Source organism: Colossoma macropomum, unplaced genomic scaffold (assembly GCF_904425465.1).
Source record: "Colossoma macropomum unplaced genomic scaffold, Colossoma_macropomum, whole genome shotgun sequence".
NCBI lineage: Eukaryota > Metazoa > Chordata > Actinopteri > Characiformes > Serrasalmidae > Colossoma > Colossoma macropomum.
The window spans coordinates 6,066,072-6,085,157 of NW_023494809.1; the positions used below are offsets into that span (position 1 = coordinate 6,066,072).

At 41.1% G+C, this 19,086-nt stretch overlaps 1 protein-coding gene across 2 annotated transcripts in view; it reads right to left on the reverse strand.

The window, feature by feature from the left end:
- Positions 1-17,341, reverse strand: part of cep85 (centrosomal protein 85) — a 28,475-nt gene extending 11,134 nt beyond the window's left edge. Inside the window, exons 1-6 of one of the 2 annotated variants that reach the window (XM_036558817.1) lie at positions 17,185-17,341; positions 14,318-14,368; positions 14,092-14,223; positions 4,542-4,901; positions 2,415-2,677; positions 1,108-1,235 (exon numbers count right to left, since the gene is read on the reverse strand). In XM_036558817.1, coding sequence (XP_036414710.1) covers positions 1,108-1,235; positions 2,415-2,677; positions 4,542-4,901; positions 14,092-14,223; positions 14,318-14,357 — 923 coding nt within the window. In that variant the 5' untranslated portion in view covers positions 14,358-14,368; positions 17,185-17,341. Of the gene's footprint in view, positions 1-1,107; positions 1,236-2,414; positions 2,678-4,541; positions 4,902-8,455; positions 8,664-14,091; positions 14,224-14,317; positions 14,369-17,184 lie in introns of those variants that run through there. The other variant, XM_036558818.1, reaches the window with a different exon arrangement.
- Between the last annotated feature and the right edge of the window lie 1,745 nt (positions 17,342-19,086).

Below are 19,086 nucleotides of genomic sequence, written 5' to 3' on the forward strand. Positions count from 1 at the left end.
TTCTGATGTGGTGGTGGTGTGTTAGTGTGTGTTGCGCTGGTCTAAGTGGATCAGACACAGCAGTGCTGCTGGACTTTTTAAACACCTCGGTGTCACTGCTGGACTGAGAATAGTCCACCAACCAAAAATATCCAGCCAACAGTGTCCTGTGGGCAGCGTCCTGTGACCACTGATGAAGGACTAGAGGATGACCAACACAAACTGTGCAGCAGCAGATGAGCTATCGTCTCTGACTTTACATCTACAAGGTGGACTGACAAGGTAGGAGTGTCTAATAGAGTGGACAGTGAGTGGACACAGTGTTTAAAAACTCCAGCAGCACTGCTGTGTCTGATCCACACAGACCAGCACAACACACGTCAGTGTTACTGCAGTGCTGAGAATGATCCACCACCCAAATAGTACTTGCTCTGTGAGGGTCCATGGGGGTCCTGACCACTGAAGAACAGGGTAAAAGGGGGCTAACAAAGTATGCAGAGAAACAGATGGACTACAGTCTGTAACTGTAGAACTACAAAGTGCACCTATATAGTAAGTGGAGCTGATAAAATGGACAATGTTTGTGTGTGTAAAAGCCCCGTTAGGGAATAAGTGGCCTTGATTCAATAATGACTCTTTAAGAAACAATTAATTTGATTATTTTAGAAAGATTCTGAATTATTGTTAAAAACAAAAACTGAATATTCAAATGTACCTAGAAGAACTATTTACACAGCAGACAATACAATAAAATGCTTCACAGTTTTCATGAAGTCGTAAAGTCATAAGGAGTTATGAAGAGTGTTGCAGCACAGACTGCTATTGGAACGAAGCATAGCCAATCAGAGCAGAACTCATTTACATATATGTCATTTTTAAAGGCACAGTTACAAACACAGCTTGTCTAATTGTAAGGGATAAAGTGCGGTTAGAAACTGATCATGTAGAAATGAACTTATAATACATAATAAAAATAAAATATAATAATAAATAATAAATATAATAATAAATAAAGACTTTTTTAAAGATATTCTAAGCAATAAACCTCAAGTTAAAACTCATCTATTAAACGTCAAAATGCCCTCAGGACACAGCAGAGAGATTAAGCTGAAGCTGATTGGTGGATACCTCTCGATGATGAGCTCCTTCTCCTTAAGCAGATTCTCGTTTGCCTTCACCACGGCCTCCCATTTACTCTCAGCCTGTAGAGCTGATGGGTACAGAGAGGGGTACTGACCGCTCCCGCCGGTCATTAACTGCAAAGGAGGGCAAAGTTAGAAATGCTATTAAATTAAAAATGAGCGCTGATTAAAAGATCTAACCCATTTATTCCCAAACTGGATGCCCAAAACAATCCAGACGTTCCGTCTAATGAGTTAGTTCAGACAGTTTAAGGACAATCAGTGCTGACACAGCTTGTACAATTTCCATTGAAAAGCACTGATCAATAGAATGGATGCTTTGGAGAAGCCGTACATGATCCAAAGGTCTCAATGATCTACCTTCCTGCAGAGTCCATTTCCAACCACACCTGGCCACACCTGCGCCAGCCAATTAACATCTTCAGCAGTGCCTGGTTGGCTGGATCAGATGCGTTAGTGTTAGATGAGACGGAGGCAGCATATTAGATGCAGGTTAGAACTAATCTGCAGAGAACAGCTGTCCAGAAAGAGGGTTGGTGACCACTGAGTTAGACCAATCAGAAGCAAGCAAACACCCATGTGCTGTGACATCACGACCACGACTAACTGGCAGTCTGTCACAATACGCTCTACAATACGTGTTCAAGCCTCAAGCCAGAAGAAGTGGATGTTCTGGGCTTCTTGGCCAAAATAACAGGTCATACTGCTGTTGTGTTATTGTTTGCTATCCGGTATCGACCAGAGGAGGATGGGTTCCCCTTTTGAGTCTTGGTTCCTCTTGACTCCTTTTTCCTTTCCACTGTCGCCATTGGCGACGCTCATTGGGGCTCTTGCCCAGATTTTTCCGTAAAGCTGCTTTGTGACAACACCTGTTGTAAAAAGTGCTATATAAATAAACTTTGACTTGGACATTAATTTATAGAAAATAATCACTATTTAAATCAGAGGCACAATATTGGTCAGGAAAATCACAATTAGAGATGATTGTTGCTGATTCCAATGTATTCCAAGAGTACACAGAGGAGACAAAGCTGTCTTCATTAATCTTTATGGAGATCAGAAATTAATCGAATCTACTTTCATATAGAAGACTGAAAAAAAATTACATAATAATAAGAAAAAAGCTGGTGGACAAAAATGCTTTTTTACTTAAAGCACTGAAAGCAATGTGGCTACAACCTGACTAAAACTAAAATACATCATCTTAAAAGTAATACGTAATCAAATACAACTGGCATAATCAACTGCAATTAATAATTTTGTGCAGTCAGTGTTTACAGTGCGTTTACTCACCTGCATCTGCTCCACCTGCAGACGAAGACTCTCCAGTTTCTGTTTGTGCTGCTGCCAGCCTGACGGATCTACAGGGACCGGGGGGACGCTCCTTTTACCGCAGGGGTCCGAAGAGCAGGGGATTCCCGTTCTGGCTTCAGGAAGAATCTTAAAAGTCTGTTCTAAAACGCCGGAGTATCCATCAGTCCGACATTCAGCGCCGTCCCCGAGGCCGGTCATGTGCAGCTGCATCCGCACGTCTGGGCTGTATCCTCCCAGCAGACCTGACCAACATATCGGTCATTAATCATTATCCTGATACTGGCCTTTGCAATATCACAGGATCCAACACATGCAGACTTCCAGACAGCATGAAAATGTCCTATTATCATATCGATAATCAGATTCATCATGGCTTTCAGCGCATTACTGAATGTATTCTGAGATCAACTCACCACAGGCGCTACACTGATCATACTGTACTGAACCCCCTGCACGTCTTTAAAACACCAAAAATCAACCACCTTTTAAACAAATATGAAATTATCTCCAGCATTACTGCTGTTTACGGTTTAGATTAGAGCTGCGTAAACATCTGTCTACTGTTCAGAATATAGTTACATAAACACGTGTTTACAGTTCAGATAATGACTTCGTAAACATTTGTTCATGTTCAAATTATAGCTGCATAATATTTGTTTACAGTTCAGGTTACTGGTCACTTTTTTTACGGTTCATATTATAGTTGTGTAAACAAATTTTTACAGTTGAGATTATGACTGCGTAAACATCTGTCTACTGATCAGATTACAGCTGCGTAAACACGTGTTTACAGTTCAGGCGATAACTGCATAAACATCTGGCTACTGTTCAGATTATGACTCCATAAACACGTGTTTACAGTCCAGGTGATGACCACATAACTTTTTTTTTACTGTTTATAGTTCTGTAAACATGTTTACAGTTCAGATGACTATGTAAACATCTGTCCACTGTTCAGATTAGAGCCGCACAAACATGTTTACAGTTCAGATGACTATGTAACCATCTGTCCACTGTTCAGATTAGAGCCGCACAAACATGTTTACAGTTCAGATGACTATGTAACCATCTGTCCACTGTTCAGGTTAGAGCTGCGCAAACGTGTTTACAGTTCAGGGGATGACAATCATTTTTTTTTTACTGTTCAGATTATAGTTGTGCAAACACATTAACAGTTCAGACGATGACTGCGTAAACATCTGTCTACTGGTCAGATTACAGCTGCATAAACATGTGTTTACAAAGGCATCATCTGAGCTGTAAACATCTGTGTTCTGATCATGTTATGGCTCCATAAACACGTGTTCACAGTTCCGATGACGACTGTGTAAACATCTGTTCATGTTCAGATTATAGCTGCGTAAACGTTTGTTTACAGTTCAGATGATGACCGCATAATTTTTGTTACTGTTCAGATTATCATTGTGTAAACACATGTTTACAGTTCAGATGATGACTATGTAAACATCTGTCCAGTGGTTTGATTATGACTCCATACACACGTTTACAATTGAGGTGATGACTGCGTAAACATCTGTCAACTGGTCAGATTACAGCTGCGTACACACGTGTTCACAGTTCAAAAGATACGTGAATATTTGTGTAAATGTCAGATTATGACTCTATAAACATCTGTTCACAGTTCAGATGATGACTGCATGATCATTTTTTTACTGTTCAGATTACAGCTGTATAAACACGTTTACAGTTCGGATGACGACTATTAACATCTGTCTACTGTTCAGATTACAGCTGTATAAACACGTTTACAGATCGGATGACGACTACGTAAACATCTGTCTACTGTTCAGATTACAGCTGTATAAACACGTTTACAGATCGGATGACGACTACGTAAACATCTGTCTACTATTCAGATTACAGCTGTGTAAACACGTATTTATGGTTCAGGTGATGACCGCACAATAATTTTTTTTACTGTTCAGATTATAATTGTGTAAACGTGTATTCACAGTTCAGGTGATGACTGCGTAAACATCTGTCTACTGGTCAGATTACAGCTGCATAAACGTGTCTATATTGTAGCTACGCGTAATTAACTGCGATATTATAATAAGTCATTTGGTCCACAATTTGTAGCCATACCTCCAAGCAGGCTGGACTGGTTCAGAGTGGGCTCCATGGCGGGGGTCTCGAAGTGGTGCTCCTCGTCCAGCCGTGTGTGATCGGCCATGGGGAAGAGCGAGTGATCGAGTCCGTTGACGAGGCTGCGGTAGCGGCTCAGGCAGTCCTGTTTAACTCCACCCCCCTCTGCCGTGACCCCACCCTGCGCCTCCAGGTTGGGGGACGATGCGGATTTGGACAGGGAGGATTTGGAGCTGGACGAGCTGGAGCGGGCCGAGGCGGCCGGGACTCCGGCCGTGGACGGCATGACATGAGCCGTGGGGATGGGAATCTGACTCCGGATTGGCTGGAAAGACGGACTGCTGCTGGAGCTGCACAACTCTACCAGAGAGAGAGAAGGAGAGAGGGGGTGAGAGTGTGAACTCAGAGTAGAGGCTTATTAGAATTTATGCTTCCACATGATGTGATTTTGATAATTATTACACTTATTTCCTAAATCTCAATTTTAAATGAACTGTATGCCCGATTATGACAAAGTGGCTGTGAATGAACGGAGACTGTGTGCCCACCTTCTCCATCACAACGTGGTACAGCAGTGTAACGTGTGGAGTAGAATCAGTTGGAGACGGTGATAAATAAAGATCGCATCTAACATTTCAGGTCATCCTCTACCATCATTACCTTTGATTTACAAGACTCACCTCTAACAAAAGGCCTTGAACATCAAAGATCACTTCCACCCAGTTTTTACCCTCTTAAGCTACGTTCACATTACAAGCCTCATTTCTCAAATCCGATATTTTGCTCAAATCCGATCTCTCTGACAGGATGGTTCACACTCGTTTAGGTAAGTGTCCCAAATCTGTCATTAATGTGACGAACCGGCGTCCTGAAATGACCCTCATGAGCTCATCCTACTCAGTAACGTCACGTGAACGAATCACGTTCATCATCAGCACAAACTAACGAGCAGAACGAGCTTCGCTGAGAAGATCATTAACTCTGATCAGCTCTCAGCTTCATTATTAGAGCGAGACGAAGGAGAAAAAGGTGAGATGAGCTGCTTTTCCACCGTTTACAGGCTTTAACTTCGCATGAATTCCGATCTGAGCGTCACATTAAGGTCGCATGGCCACGAATCAGATACGTATCTGATCTAGGACCACATTTGAAAGTGGCTCGGTCGGATTTGAAAAGATCAGATTTGTGTCCACACAGCTCTGAAAACATCAGATCACACTAGGGCAAAATCGGATTTGTGCCACTCTAACCTGATAATGTGAACGTAGCCTTGGAGGAGGTTTAGACACTTTATGTCTGGATTGCCTCAGAAGGAGAGTTTATTTGGTCTGTAATTAGTCATTTAATTAATTAACTGCACTGTATAGCCTTCTCTCTAAATCTATTTATTTTATTCATAACTTTGTACATCTTATTGTATTCACTCCTGTTTTACAGCCCACAATGCGAATGTGTCATATATTTTTAAAGTTACCATCACTGTCTGTGTTCACACGCAAAGATTTTCTCCAATCTGATTGAACACATTCCAATTATAGATCAAGACTGAGGTGTTTATTCTCGCTCTACTCAACAATCTGATGAAAATCTCCGTTTACAGGCTCACTACAAGCAATCAGATCTCTATGTATTATGCGCATACATAGAGAACCACTTAGTGTAGACGTTACCATGACAACCAGCATCACGTGAGTCCAGTCAGAGTTGCTTTAAAATGATGTCAGACTCAGGAAAACGTCCTTCACACGTCCTCATTAAAGAAGGCCGAGAGGAAGACGTCGTGTTCTGAGACACATAAGCTGGACGTCCGTCCCACCGCCGTCTTTTAAAGATCAGAGCAGAAACTTCGTCTCCTCTGCAGACCAGTTTCTGCTCCGCCATGTTGAACGGTATAAACTCTCACTATGACGTGACGAACATGATCGGAACGGACTTAAACTTTCTGATAGGGAATGTAATCAGATACAGGCGTTTACACGGATATTATTCTTCTATTTATCAGATTATTTACAGGATTACCCAGCTCGATCAATCGGACATAAAATGTATTCCGAATTACCTCAATCAGACTAGACTATTCTGACTGAGGTGTTTACATGGACGTATTGTATTCCGATTGAGCCATTATTTGGATTATTAACAGATTATTAGGCTGCATGCGCTATGAGATAGCATAACATTATTTGCATGATGCTAATTGGTGGCTTAGCATCATTAGCATTGTTGAGCAACATTTTGGGAAAAACGTCTTATTGTGGTGTAATAAACAGTTTTTTCCCCCCACTGTCCTTAATTTCCTCTCTGAAAACAGCTGATGCTAGCAGCTCTGCCAACCATCCCACTCGACTGCTCTGTTGTTAGAGAATGGCTAGACTTCTTGTCCTCCCAGTCTGGAAATTAAGGGTGCTTTCATGCCAACCTTGTTTGGTCCGGACCTTTGGTAGGGGTCAAACTGAACCATGGTTTGGTTTGTCTGCAGCATTCTCTGGATTGTTTGGACTTTAGGACCAATTACAAGAAGTTGAGGCAGGATATCATCAATTAAACAACAGGAGAAGAAAAAACCAGGAGGGAGGTAAAAATGAGCCGTGGTAGCTCACAGGGAGGAGACTGAATATTTAACTGTAATTTGGCCCAATGAAAAAGTCAAAAATCAACTTGAAAAAAAAAACAAAAAACAAAAAAACGCATAAAAAACTTTCTCTGAGAGATTGAGAGAGAGGGGATATTCATTTATCTCCATTCAGACGGAAAAGGCCGCCTGCCAGACTGACCACACGCCGCTATCAGGCGTTCATCTACAAACCAATCAGTGTCCAGTTCAGGGAGACGCAGCCCATGCAGGTGATGACGGCAGGATGCAGGTGTGCCACGCAGAGCTCTTTAGTGAACTCACTGAACTGCAATGTGAAACAAAAACTAACCAGAATGTATAGAATGTACAAAATAGAGAAGGACACACAGCGCCCCCTAATGTACGAACATAGCAGCTGCTTAAAGTTAACCCTTTGGCTGTTAATAATGGAGTGAAGAACAGGGCAGAAAAATGATGTCAAATGTGCATTAATAACACAGAAAACATATTTGCTTTTAATAAATATCAACACTGTTTTATCGCTCAGGTTGAGGTCCTCATGACCACTCACTGGAACTGGGGGTCAAACTATGTTAATGGACTCCCTTTGTTCGCACTGCAAATTTGCATCTGTTGCTTGTTCCTGGTTCTGTTTGTCAAAATTGCACGTTAGAAAGATTAAATTCAAGCTACTACACTCTTAAAGATGGTTCTTCAAGGGTTCCTTAGTGAAGACAGTTGTTCTATATAGAACCATGAACTCTTAAAGAACCCTTTGCATGCTTTAATGTTTCTTTGCATAGTGAAAAAGCTCTTCAGACTGATGGAGAATGTACTGTATATGGCTCTACATAGCACCAAAAAGGGTTCTGCTATTGTTATTGTGTCAAACCGGTAACTACAGCAGAACCCTGTTTGGTGCTATATAGAACCCTTTTCAAAAAGGTTCTATACAGAACCATATAACACATTCTCCATCAATCTGAAGAGCCATTTCACCATGCAAGAACCATTAAAGCATGCAAAGGGTTCATTAAGAGTTCATGGTTCTATATAGAACAACTGTCTTCACTAAGGAACCCTTGAAGAACCATCTTTAAGAGTGTAGTGGCTTGAATTTAATCTTTCTAATGTGCAATTCTGACAAACAGAGCCAGGAACAAGCTGTGAACAAGCAACAGATGCGAAACCAGTATAATAATAAAAAAGAACATCACTAATAAAATTACAAGATAGTCCTTTTAAATACCATGTTAATCTAATGATTTCCCCACTCTGTAAAAAGATTGTCGAGGTTCTTCTACATGTCAAATGATCCATACTGAGTCACCAAACTCACCTTAAAGTGACCGGCACAAACAGAACCAGCAAAAACAACAGAAGGCAGCATTTCCATCCACAGGCCAGCGAGCTGTAAGACACTGAGCTCTGATTTCTCTCTTCTCCCGCTGCATTTCCACGTCAAACCCTACCGCGTCCTTCCAAACCGTAATATCAAGCCCAGACAAGGTGAGACTGGAGCGTCAGTTCTGTTTCCCAGGGCTCTGTTAGAGCGCTCACGCAGAAAGGTTATGAGTATTTATAGAGCGGTTTCATATTACAGAGAGACGCGCCGCCCGAGTCGGATTTAAACCCAACTTCATTATCGACACACGTCAACTGAACTGCTAATCTAAACACACTGGAAAAGATCTCCTCACAGCCACACTGTACACACTTAAAAAGATGGTGGTGTAAACGTTCTTTAGTAAGGAAAATGGTTCTATATAGAACCATATATAGAATACAGATTTAATTCATGGCAGAGAGAGGAGTTTTGAGGCAAAATAGTCCCTGAAGAAAATTTATTATTTCAGATTTTCCACTATTTTCCATCATCAACATTCCATATAAACTCAGAAGACTCGTGTAGGTTCACTGGTGGTTCTGGATAGTAAATAAAATGTCTATATTTGTGTTGTAGTCATGGCGACCCCTGGTTCCTATCACCACCACTGTAAAGACATCTGAACCACTCTGAATCACTCTGATTACATCTCACACACTCAGTTATGCAGAAATTTTGAAAAATGGGTGGAATTCTCCTTTAATGGCTAACAAAGGCCAGAAGCATGTTGATCCTTCAAGAGTCTTCTGTGGAAGCAGTTGGAATGTATTTTGAAGGAGTGTTTCTTAAATGTGTTTAACATGCTTTCATTTTATCTCTGTGTGTCCCAGTTTAACAGCTTGTGCTCTTATTACTGCCGCAGGTTCTCACGGCGCCCAAATTCTGAAACAATAACGCCGCAGCCCTCAGCGCTGAATCTGAAACGAATGTCTAAAATGAACCATTTCACACCAAATCACTCTGAATCACTTGTTTACATCTCAAGGCCTAAATTATCCAAAAATTTTGAAAAATTGGTGGAATTCCCCTTTGAATACTATATAACACTAGGGCTGGACTGAAAACAAAGCAGTACATGTATTTGCAGGGGGGCTTATAAAAACAAAAACACTTATTTTGACTCTTAACTCCAGCATGTTTAGAGAGCAGCTCTGAGCAGTGTCTGTTTATTTGTTAGTGATGCAGCTAATCCGAATGTTTGGAGCACAAATGCTGGCAGAATCAGTGTTTTTCAGCTTCTGTTTTCACTCTGGTGAAGAACATGTAGCTCTGCTGGACTCCACACATGATTCTGTGTGACAGTATTAATTCGACAGTACAGTAAGCATTAGCTACACCCAACACAGCTGGCAATAATCCAGCAATTTAGGCTTGTGTTTTAATAGCCGCATACAATAAACCAGAGAACACAATTGAAATCAGTTATTTATATGACAATTAATCAACAGCTAAATTTATATGATCCTTACAGCCTTAACTGGAGCAGAGTGTTTTATAGGCAAACGTGTCTCGGCTGATTAACTACATTTGGAGCACAGAGGTAAACCATAAATCTGATTTCTATGCTGTGCCTGTTAGCAGACAGAAGCGTTCCGCTGTGTTCTGCCTCGGGGAACGTTCTTTAAGTACTCTCTCATTTTCAGCCTGAACTCTGGACAAGTCTAAACAGTTCCCCTCCTTCACAACACGCACCCCAGCCGAGATAACTCCCATCACGACTGTGCCAGACCCTCAGCACTCCTAACAGAACCCGCGTCCCACCTGGAAACAGCCCTCCGTCCGTCAGCGCCGCGGAGGAGTTTAACTGAACCAGCTGCACTTTTACAGCCAAACAAACTGAAGCTTGCAGCTCAGGAAGGTTTGCAACGCTCGGGTTGCTTGGCACCCACATCTTTATGAGAATAACACCAGAGCTCAGCCATTTAGACAGGATATCAGTGTAGAAACGCCTCTGAAGGTGATGATTCAACATCAGTTCTGGATGCTGGTGTTTTATAATTGATTATAATAGTATTAAATAATGTATGCATTCACTGTATGTATAACATTCTCAGATTTATGGCCATAATTGTCAAAAAATGTAATGTCACAATTTTCATGATGATGTTTTCCAACATCTGGTAAGCTGGAACAGATACAGCAGGGCCACATTTAAACTATACCATCAAAACACTGCACTAAAACCAGTCAATCAGGACTAACTAGGCTTTATTTGTAATCAAACATGCAAGTGGAAATTATTTTTTAAGTACTGAAGAATCCATCATATTCTCACACAAAGCTTTTTGTGATAAAATTTATCATAATAACAGTGAATATTGTCATACTGCCCAGTCCTTGTTATCTGGATACGATGTATTTTTACAGCCAGACATCACATCATTTGTTGAGTTACTGCCATTTCTGTGTTATAAAACAGTGTTTTGCTCAAAACAGCAATAAATAAGCCTCCAATTCCATCTGTGTGGGTTTGGTGCATCAAAAATACACACTGCTAATGTGGCTAACTAGTGTGTTGAAATTATGACTGTTCTGGATAGTAAATAAAATGTCTATATTTGTGTTGTAGTCATGGCGACCCCTGGTTCCTATCACCACCACTGTAAAGAGATCTGAACCATTTCACACCAAACCACTCTGAATCTCTCTGATTACATCTCAAACATTGAATTATGCAGAAATTTTGAAAAAATGGTGGAATTCCCCTTTAAGAAAATTATATAACGCTGGGGCTGGACTAAGGCCTGTCACAGTTACTACATAATGCACTTATAGAGATGATCGCAGTTACTACAGTTGACTGCAGTTGTACGATTTAAGTCATATAATGCTGCAACAAACAGAAAGTGAATGTTGGGTTCGGGTAAATAAATGTAAACAAAAGAAAGCAGGAAATGTGATCACAACAGTTTTTGTACTGCTTCATGTAATTTCCAAGTTACACAGAAATGATGTTGTAGGCAATTTACAACATGCACCTACTTGCATGAAAGTTTCACCGTGTAAAGTCAGCCTAACAGGCTAAAAACAGACAAAGCTCCCAAAAACTAAATAGAGAAATGAATAATAACATAACGAATGAATACTCACATTACATTTTTGAAAATATAAAAATAAAAAGCCGGGGGTTTTGTTCTTATTGTATATATTCTATAACTGTGACGTGTTGGGTGTTGTGCTATTTATTGTGATAAATTACATCATTTAGTACATGAAACACTGAAACCACTACTGTGCTCACAGTTACATTTACCCATTCAGTGTACTCTGACAATAATTCTGAACTGTACCAAAACAATTGCAGTCATTTAAGATGTTGTGATGCATATATATTTATAATACTTAGATCATAAATTCAGTGCAATCGTTACATGCAGCGTAGATCTCTGTTCAGATCAAACGTCTGCAGTGCACTCTGAGTGCAGCTCAGCTGATCTATCCGTGTTCCAGCGCAGGGAGGAGGAAGCGCTTCACTCTTTCCGTTCAGCCTTCCAGTTCATGCCCTCCTAACGAGGATCCCCAGCGCAGGCCAAACACAGCTGCTGGGAATTCTGGGAGTGGACTATAATATAACGCACTCTTCCAGCTCTCCAAGGAGGCCCGTGATGACCTCATCGCTACAGCTAAAAATACCAGCAGCCTCAGCCTCCAAACAGAAACCAGCAGGATATCACTGTCCCCTGTTCACCAACACCGAGTTCCCTCACCAACCACAGGCTCCCTCACCAACAATGGGCTCCTCCTCACCAACATGATAGCCCCTTACCAACACTGTCCTCTCTTCACCAACAATGGGCTCCCTCACCAACACCAGAGGTCCTCACAAACAATGGGCTCCCTCACCAACACCAACACTGGACCTCCTCACCAACAACACAGTCCCTCACCAACAATGGACCATCTCCTCACCAGCACTGGACCTCCCTCGCCAACACTGGACCACCTCCTCACCAACGTGGCACTTCCTCGCCAACACTGGCCCTCCTTCGCCAACACTGGCCCTCCTTCGCCAACACTGGCCCTCCTTCGCCAACACTGGCCCTCCTTCGCCAACAAAGGCCCTCCCTCGCCAACAATGGACCTCCCTTGCCAACACCGGACCACCTCCTCGCCAATAACGGTACTCCCTCGCCAACAATGGACCTCCATTGAATTCTGTAACTCTCAAGCCTTAGGGATACGACTCAACTGCGATTTCTCTAGGAAAATGGCTCAACTCATCATTTTAAAGACATACCAAATACATCGATTGACAGACATTTTTTGGATTTTAGCATCTGAAAGTTCACATTACAAAGACAATTCTATTTTGAGAAAAAACAGAATGTATACATTTCAGAAAACTGCAGTATGAATGGAAAAGAAGGTCACTAGCACCAGTTTTCATCAGCACTGCTGCAGTCCTGAGCATTTTTTCTCGTTTTCTGACCAGGTTTGCACGTCTCTCTCCTGAACTGAGGTACGGATGTGCGCAGGTACTCGAGTACTCTGTTTACTGTTCGAGGTGCCAGTATTCAAAATCTGAAATCACTATGTGGGTATCAGTTGCGTTTCACAGAAAAATGTGAATATATAGAGAAAACGTTCAGACAAACAATTCAGTGAAACGGCTGATTTTATGTTTTTACAGGACCGTAAAACGTTTAGTTTAGTCTGTTCAGCTTAGGGAGTAAATGTGTACGTTACACTATGAAACTCATACGAGCGCATTTTTGCAAGGACGCGCTGATAAGGACGTGACTGAGGAGACAGGTGTGGTGCTGCTTTAATGCTAACTAGGCTACCTGTGCTACTGTTTTTTTAGGCTCTTAACACCAGAGCTGTCACCTAAAGGAGTACCGGCACCGACTCTTCATTCATCTCAGCCGAAGTTCCTTTTTTCCCCCCATTTCTTTTCGTCTTTTCTTCACTACGATGAACCAATATCTGTTCATTAACTCTTGGGGATACTAGAACATCAACATTAGTCAGAACGCGCATTCGTAAACTGAAGGCACAGCTATACTATCTATGGTCCATTACTGATTAGAATAAAATTATTGGTAGATTATAACAGAACTGATTGATTCTAACATTCCATGTTATGAGAGCAGTTGAACTGCCACCTTCAGGACTTTTTACACCGTATCTGCCACTACTAGCACTTGCAGTGTGGCTGGGCGTTGGCAAAAATGTCATAAAACACAACACAAGCCTCACAATATGACAACACAGGAGAGATTTCAGTATATCGCTGCTGTTGGAAGAAAAACTCGAATCTCCATTTTTAACGTTTTTCAGTTTTTGACATAATTTGATAATGCATGTTGTCCTTAGTATTGTGTGTAAATTTCATGATGAATGGAACAAAAGAAACGGCCCAAAATTACTTGAGAAACAAGTCTGGTTCCATTGACTTACATTAAAAGTGAAGCATGTTTTTTCCTTCTCCTGTAAAGTTACCATTTGGAGATGCGAGGTTTTGTCCCGACAGCAGTGATATGTCATTCTCAGGTCTGGTTCACGACCGAATCACTCTCTGTATCACCAAGAGTTCATTCACAATATTCATTACCGTCTCAATATTTTGCAGCCTAGAATATTCTCACCTTCTGCGCTGTCAGAGGTCGTGGTGCCCAGCCCGGTGTCCGCACTATCAGCTCTGTTGGGCCTCCAGCCAAAGCGGCTCTGGAACTTCTCCGACACAGCCGGGGTCTGGAACTCCATATCCGAGTGTCCAGCTACAACACAAAGAAGAATAACACAGTAAGTAAGACTCTCCGTTGCACTGCAGTAACAGCTACAGCGAATGACCCAGCACTGAATGACCTTTACCTTTAGGCCTGGAGCTCTGAGGTCTCTGTGACGTGGTCATTCCAGCCTCAGCTGCGTGTGGAAAGAACAGGTTAATCAGTCTGAAGGAACAGGACACCGAACATACGCTGGCGAACAGGAGGAACTGCCGTGTGAACCACGTCACACTGAAGTGGGCAATGCAAAACTGCCCAAGACACATTGGATGTAATCCTTTATATCGCTGGTGTCAGAAGAAAACCTCATATCTCAGTTATTGACATAATTTGAAAATGCCTGTTGTTCTTTACATTGTGTGTAAATTTCATGATGAATGGACCAAAAGAAACGACCCAAAATGACCTGGAAAAAATTCTGGTTCCATTGACTTACATTAACAGTAAAGTAGGTTTTTTCCTTCTCCTGTAAAGTTACCATTTTGGAGACGAGGTTTTCTTCCAACAGCAGCGAAATATAACAGTTCAATTTTCACTAGAAAGAAAGAAATCTGAATGTGTAATAATTGGTCAAAATTTAAGTTTTACTTTTGAACATTGAAATAATACATTTTAAAATGCTCTTTTCGTTCAAATGGGTGTGGAAAATGCATGAATTCTGACTAAAGATGGACAAACAGTTCAATTTTAACATGTCAGAATTGAATACATGTCAAACTTGTTTTTATTAGCACTTACAACTGTTGCTTTTTACTTATTTGAATTTCTGATATGAAATAATGTGGATTAAAAGCTAAAACGTCTTTCCTTTTACAGTTCAGCATATTTAACTGATAATGCCAGACATAATGTACCATTTTCATCAGAGGCTGGTACCAAAAACTCCAACAGCCAGACTGATTAACACAGCCACATATACACCGATCAGGCATAACGTTATGAGCACCGCCTTGTTTCTACGCTCATTGTCCATTTTATCAGCTCCACTTACTATATAGGTGCACTTTGTAGTTCTACAGTTACAGACTGTAGTCCATCTGTTTCTCTGCCCCCTGTTCTTCAGTGGTCAGGACCCCCAGGGACCCTCACGGAGCAGGTACTATTTGGGTGGTGGATCATTCTCAGCACTGCAGTAACACTGACATGGTGGTGGTGTGTTAGTGTGTGTTGCACTGGTCTGAGTGGATCAGACACAGCAGCTGGAGTTTTTAAACACCTCAGTGTCACTGCTGGACTGAGAATAGTCCACCAACCAAAATTATCCAGCCAACAGCGTCCTGTGGGCAGCGTCCTGTGGGCAGCGTCCTGTGGGCAGCGTCCTGTGGGCAGCGTCCTGTGGGCAGCGTCCTGTGACCACTGATGAAGGACTAGAGGATGACCAACACAAACTGTGCAGCAGCAGATGAGCTATCGTCTCTGACTTTACATCTACAAGGTGGACTGACAAGGTAGGAGTGTCTAATAGAGTGGACAGTGAGTGGACAGTGTTTAAAAACTCCAGCAGCACTGCTGTGTCTGATCCACTCAGACCAGCACAACACACACTAACACACCACCACCACGTCAGTGTTACTGCAGTGCTGAGAATGATCCACCACCCAAATAGTACCTGCTCTGTGAGGGTCCATGGGGGTCCTGACCACTGAAGAACAGGGTAAAAGGGGGCTAACAAAGTATCAGAGAAACAGATGGACTACAGTCTGTAACTGTAGAACTACAAAGTGCACCTATATAGTAAGTGGAGCTGATAAAATGGACGATGAGCGTAGAAACAAGGAGGTGGTCAGAATGTTATGCCTGATCGGTGTATATTGTGTATATTGACTAAATTATCTAACATTGAAATCATACTGAATGATATTTCGTCTCTCAGCGTACTGATACACAACAAACTTGTTTTATTATAAGTTGTTAAAGTTTTAAAACTAGCCAGTTTTTAGTGTTTTAAACTGCTGTGTTTTTCTGGTAGTTACCTTGTACTTGTACTAAATGCTGGCAATAAAGCTGAACCTATCTATCTATTTATCTATCTACTCAGACAGAAAACAGATTTAGGTTCCCTGGCGCTTTGCAAAAAAAGCAGCAGTCCAACCAAAACAAGCTACAGTGGCCCCCAAAAGTATTTGGACATATGTGCCGTACTTAATACTCGTCAGGTAAGGAAACAAAACGTCAATCCACCACTTATGGGTTTCATATCATTATGGCTTGAGCAGTTTATCTGCCTCTGTACACTTCAGTTCATGATCCATCCATGAAAACAAGCTGAGAAAACTACTGTAAGAAAACACAGCCCCAGAGTTTTCACCTCTACACTAAGAGTCCACCGTCTACAGAGCCCCTAAAGTGACATGGTGATGATTTTGTAATAAGGGATGGCCATAAATTACTACATTCAGACCTCAATTAATATACTGAGACCTCAAATTACTGCACTGAGCCCGCAAACGAATATACTGAGCAAACAAATGAACATACTGAGGCTGCAAATGAACACACTGAGCCCGCTAATGACTGTTTTGGAGCCACAAGTTAAGTTTGAAAACTATTAATTGAAGACTAATAACCAGCTCACTTTACGGGCTCCACAACCATCAGCTGGATGTTCTGCTACAGGTGTTTTCCTCATAAACAAACGGTCAGCAGTTTATGACTTATCTTAATGAACTTCACTACAGTCCAACAATGGTCAAAGCGCCCAAACACTTTTGGGGGGGCCGCTGTAGCTGTGTCAGGTTTGTAAGCACTGTTTTAGAACAGAGCAGCAGCATTTAAGACACTCATTCACTTCATTAACACTAACTTATAGATGTGATATCGGGTTACCGAGATATATCTGGAAAATATCGTGATATTCATCATCAGTATCGCTCAGCCCTCCAGCACATCAGCTTTACCACAAACACAGCGGCTAATACTCTCCAAAACAGCGCTGCGGGCCGCGTAACGTACCTGAACATCACCGGATACAGCTGTCTTCTGGTTTTATAAACCCCCAGCAGTGTTAAATCTGTATTTCTACATAAAAAAGATGTTTAAATTCGTGTTTTTCGCGCTGTGAAGCTCCGAACTGCGCCGCTGTTGTTCAGCACTTAACGACCGCGCTCTTCTTCTTCGCGGGTTTTGTTGTCGCCGTGAAGCGCTTCGGCGCCTCCTGCCGGCCAGAACCGCGAACAGCACGAGGCCTGCTGTTGAGTCACTGATAAAGACAAAAAAATGAGTATAAATATTGAGTATATGTACTTGAGTTAAAGTAGAGACACCCAAGGTACAATATTACTCCAGTAAAAGTAGAAGTTCCTCCCTTTAGACCTCCACTTGAGTAAAAGTACAAAAGTATTTGCCTTCAAATGTACCTAAGTATCAAACGTGACAGTACTAAAAGATTAATTATGGCTTTAATGTCCTGTTATCATTTATGTAACAAGACTCGCTTCATTAACTCATTTTAGGTGAAAATACTCCAGTGTCTCTCTTGGTAAACCAGTCTTTTAATAGAAGGTCATTAATTAGTGACGCTGATGTCTATTAAAATTATCATAAACACAAAACACTGAAGGCGAACAGTTTCCATCAGGTAGAACTGAGTGGCTCTGAAATCACTTTTTACAAACAAGCAAAGTTTCAGTTTAAGATTTATTTGCAAGTTTAAGTTTAATAAAAACTTTAAACTCAGATTCACAAATGAGTTTCCTTTACTAAACTGCATCTGTAGGTCTCTGTTCATAAACATAAACTAGCCAAAACTAATTTACTATAAAATGAAAGTGTTTGTATAAATTCGATGCCAGTCACAACTGCATATGTGTACATATTTCTGTATTGTGGTCTGTTTACACAAAGTTAGGTTAGTCCATCATTTATGTTGAACAGACACTCCCAAAATTTTACTCTGCTGCACTGATGTTGAACCGTGTGCTGCACTGGGTCGGTATGACCAACAGGTCAAAACAGGCTCAAAACAGGCTCAAAACAAAGTGACCCCTGTGCCTGATTGGTGTTCTTGCTTTGCGCCTCTTTTATTTTGACGTTACGTTTTTATACACACATAAACCAAAAGGAACGACAGATTTCTCATAATGTGGTGGAGTAAAAAGTGAGATATTTGACTGTGAAATGTAGTGGAGTGAAAGTAAAAAGTCACCCAAAATGGAAAAACTTCAGTAAAGTACAGATACACAAAAAATACTTAAGTACAGAAACGAATTACATTTACTTTATTACTGTCCACCACTGATAATAAATACATAAATAAATAAAAGATGATGTTAAAGAAACTGAACGCCTACATTAAAGAAATAATCCTTATTTTTATGTGAGGAAAAACTGAACAAAGAAAAAAATACACTGAATAATAAATAATGCTCTATAAAGTGGTACATCATCAGAGACACTTCCATTGTTTCACTTTCATGTATTTCAGTTCATTTGTACTTTTGTAAGTATTTTCAGATGATACTTTTACTTGCACTTAAGCATGTGTGAAGAAAACCTGTACGTTTCCTCCGTTCCTTGTTAGTCCTTCACACTGAGCTCCTAATTCTCTTTGTGGGGTTTAACTTCATTCTGTGCTGCTGGTTCAGCTCCTGTTCTTCTTTACCGTTGATCACTTCTCGCTTTGGAGCTTTACTTTGTTTATTTTAGACAAAAAGCATCCAAAATGAGAAGAACAGGAACGTATACAAACCTCCTTATGACGTTCCACTGCAGTTTTATACAGACATTTTCGGGCTCTGATACTTTTAAAAGTTATTTGTACTTCTACCTGAGTAACTATTCCATTAAAGGGGAATTCCACCAAATATATTTTTCTGCATAATTCAGTGTTTGAGATGTAAACAGAGTCATTCAAAG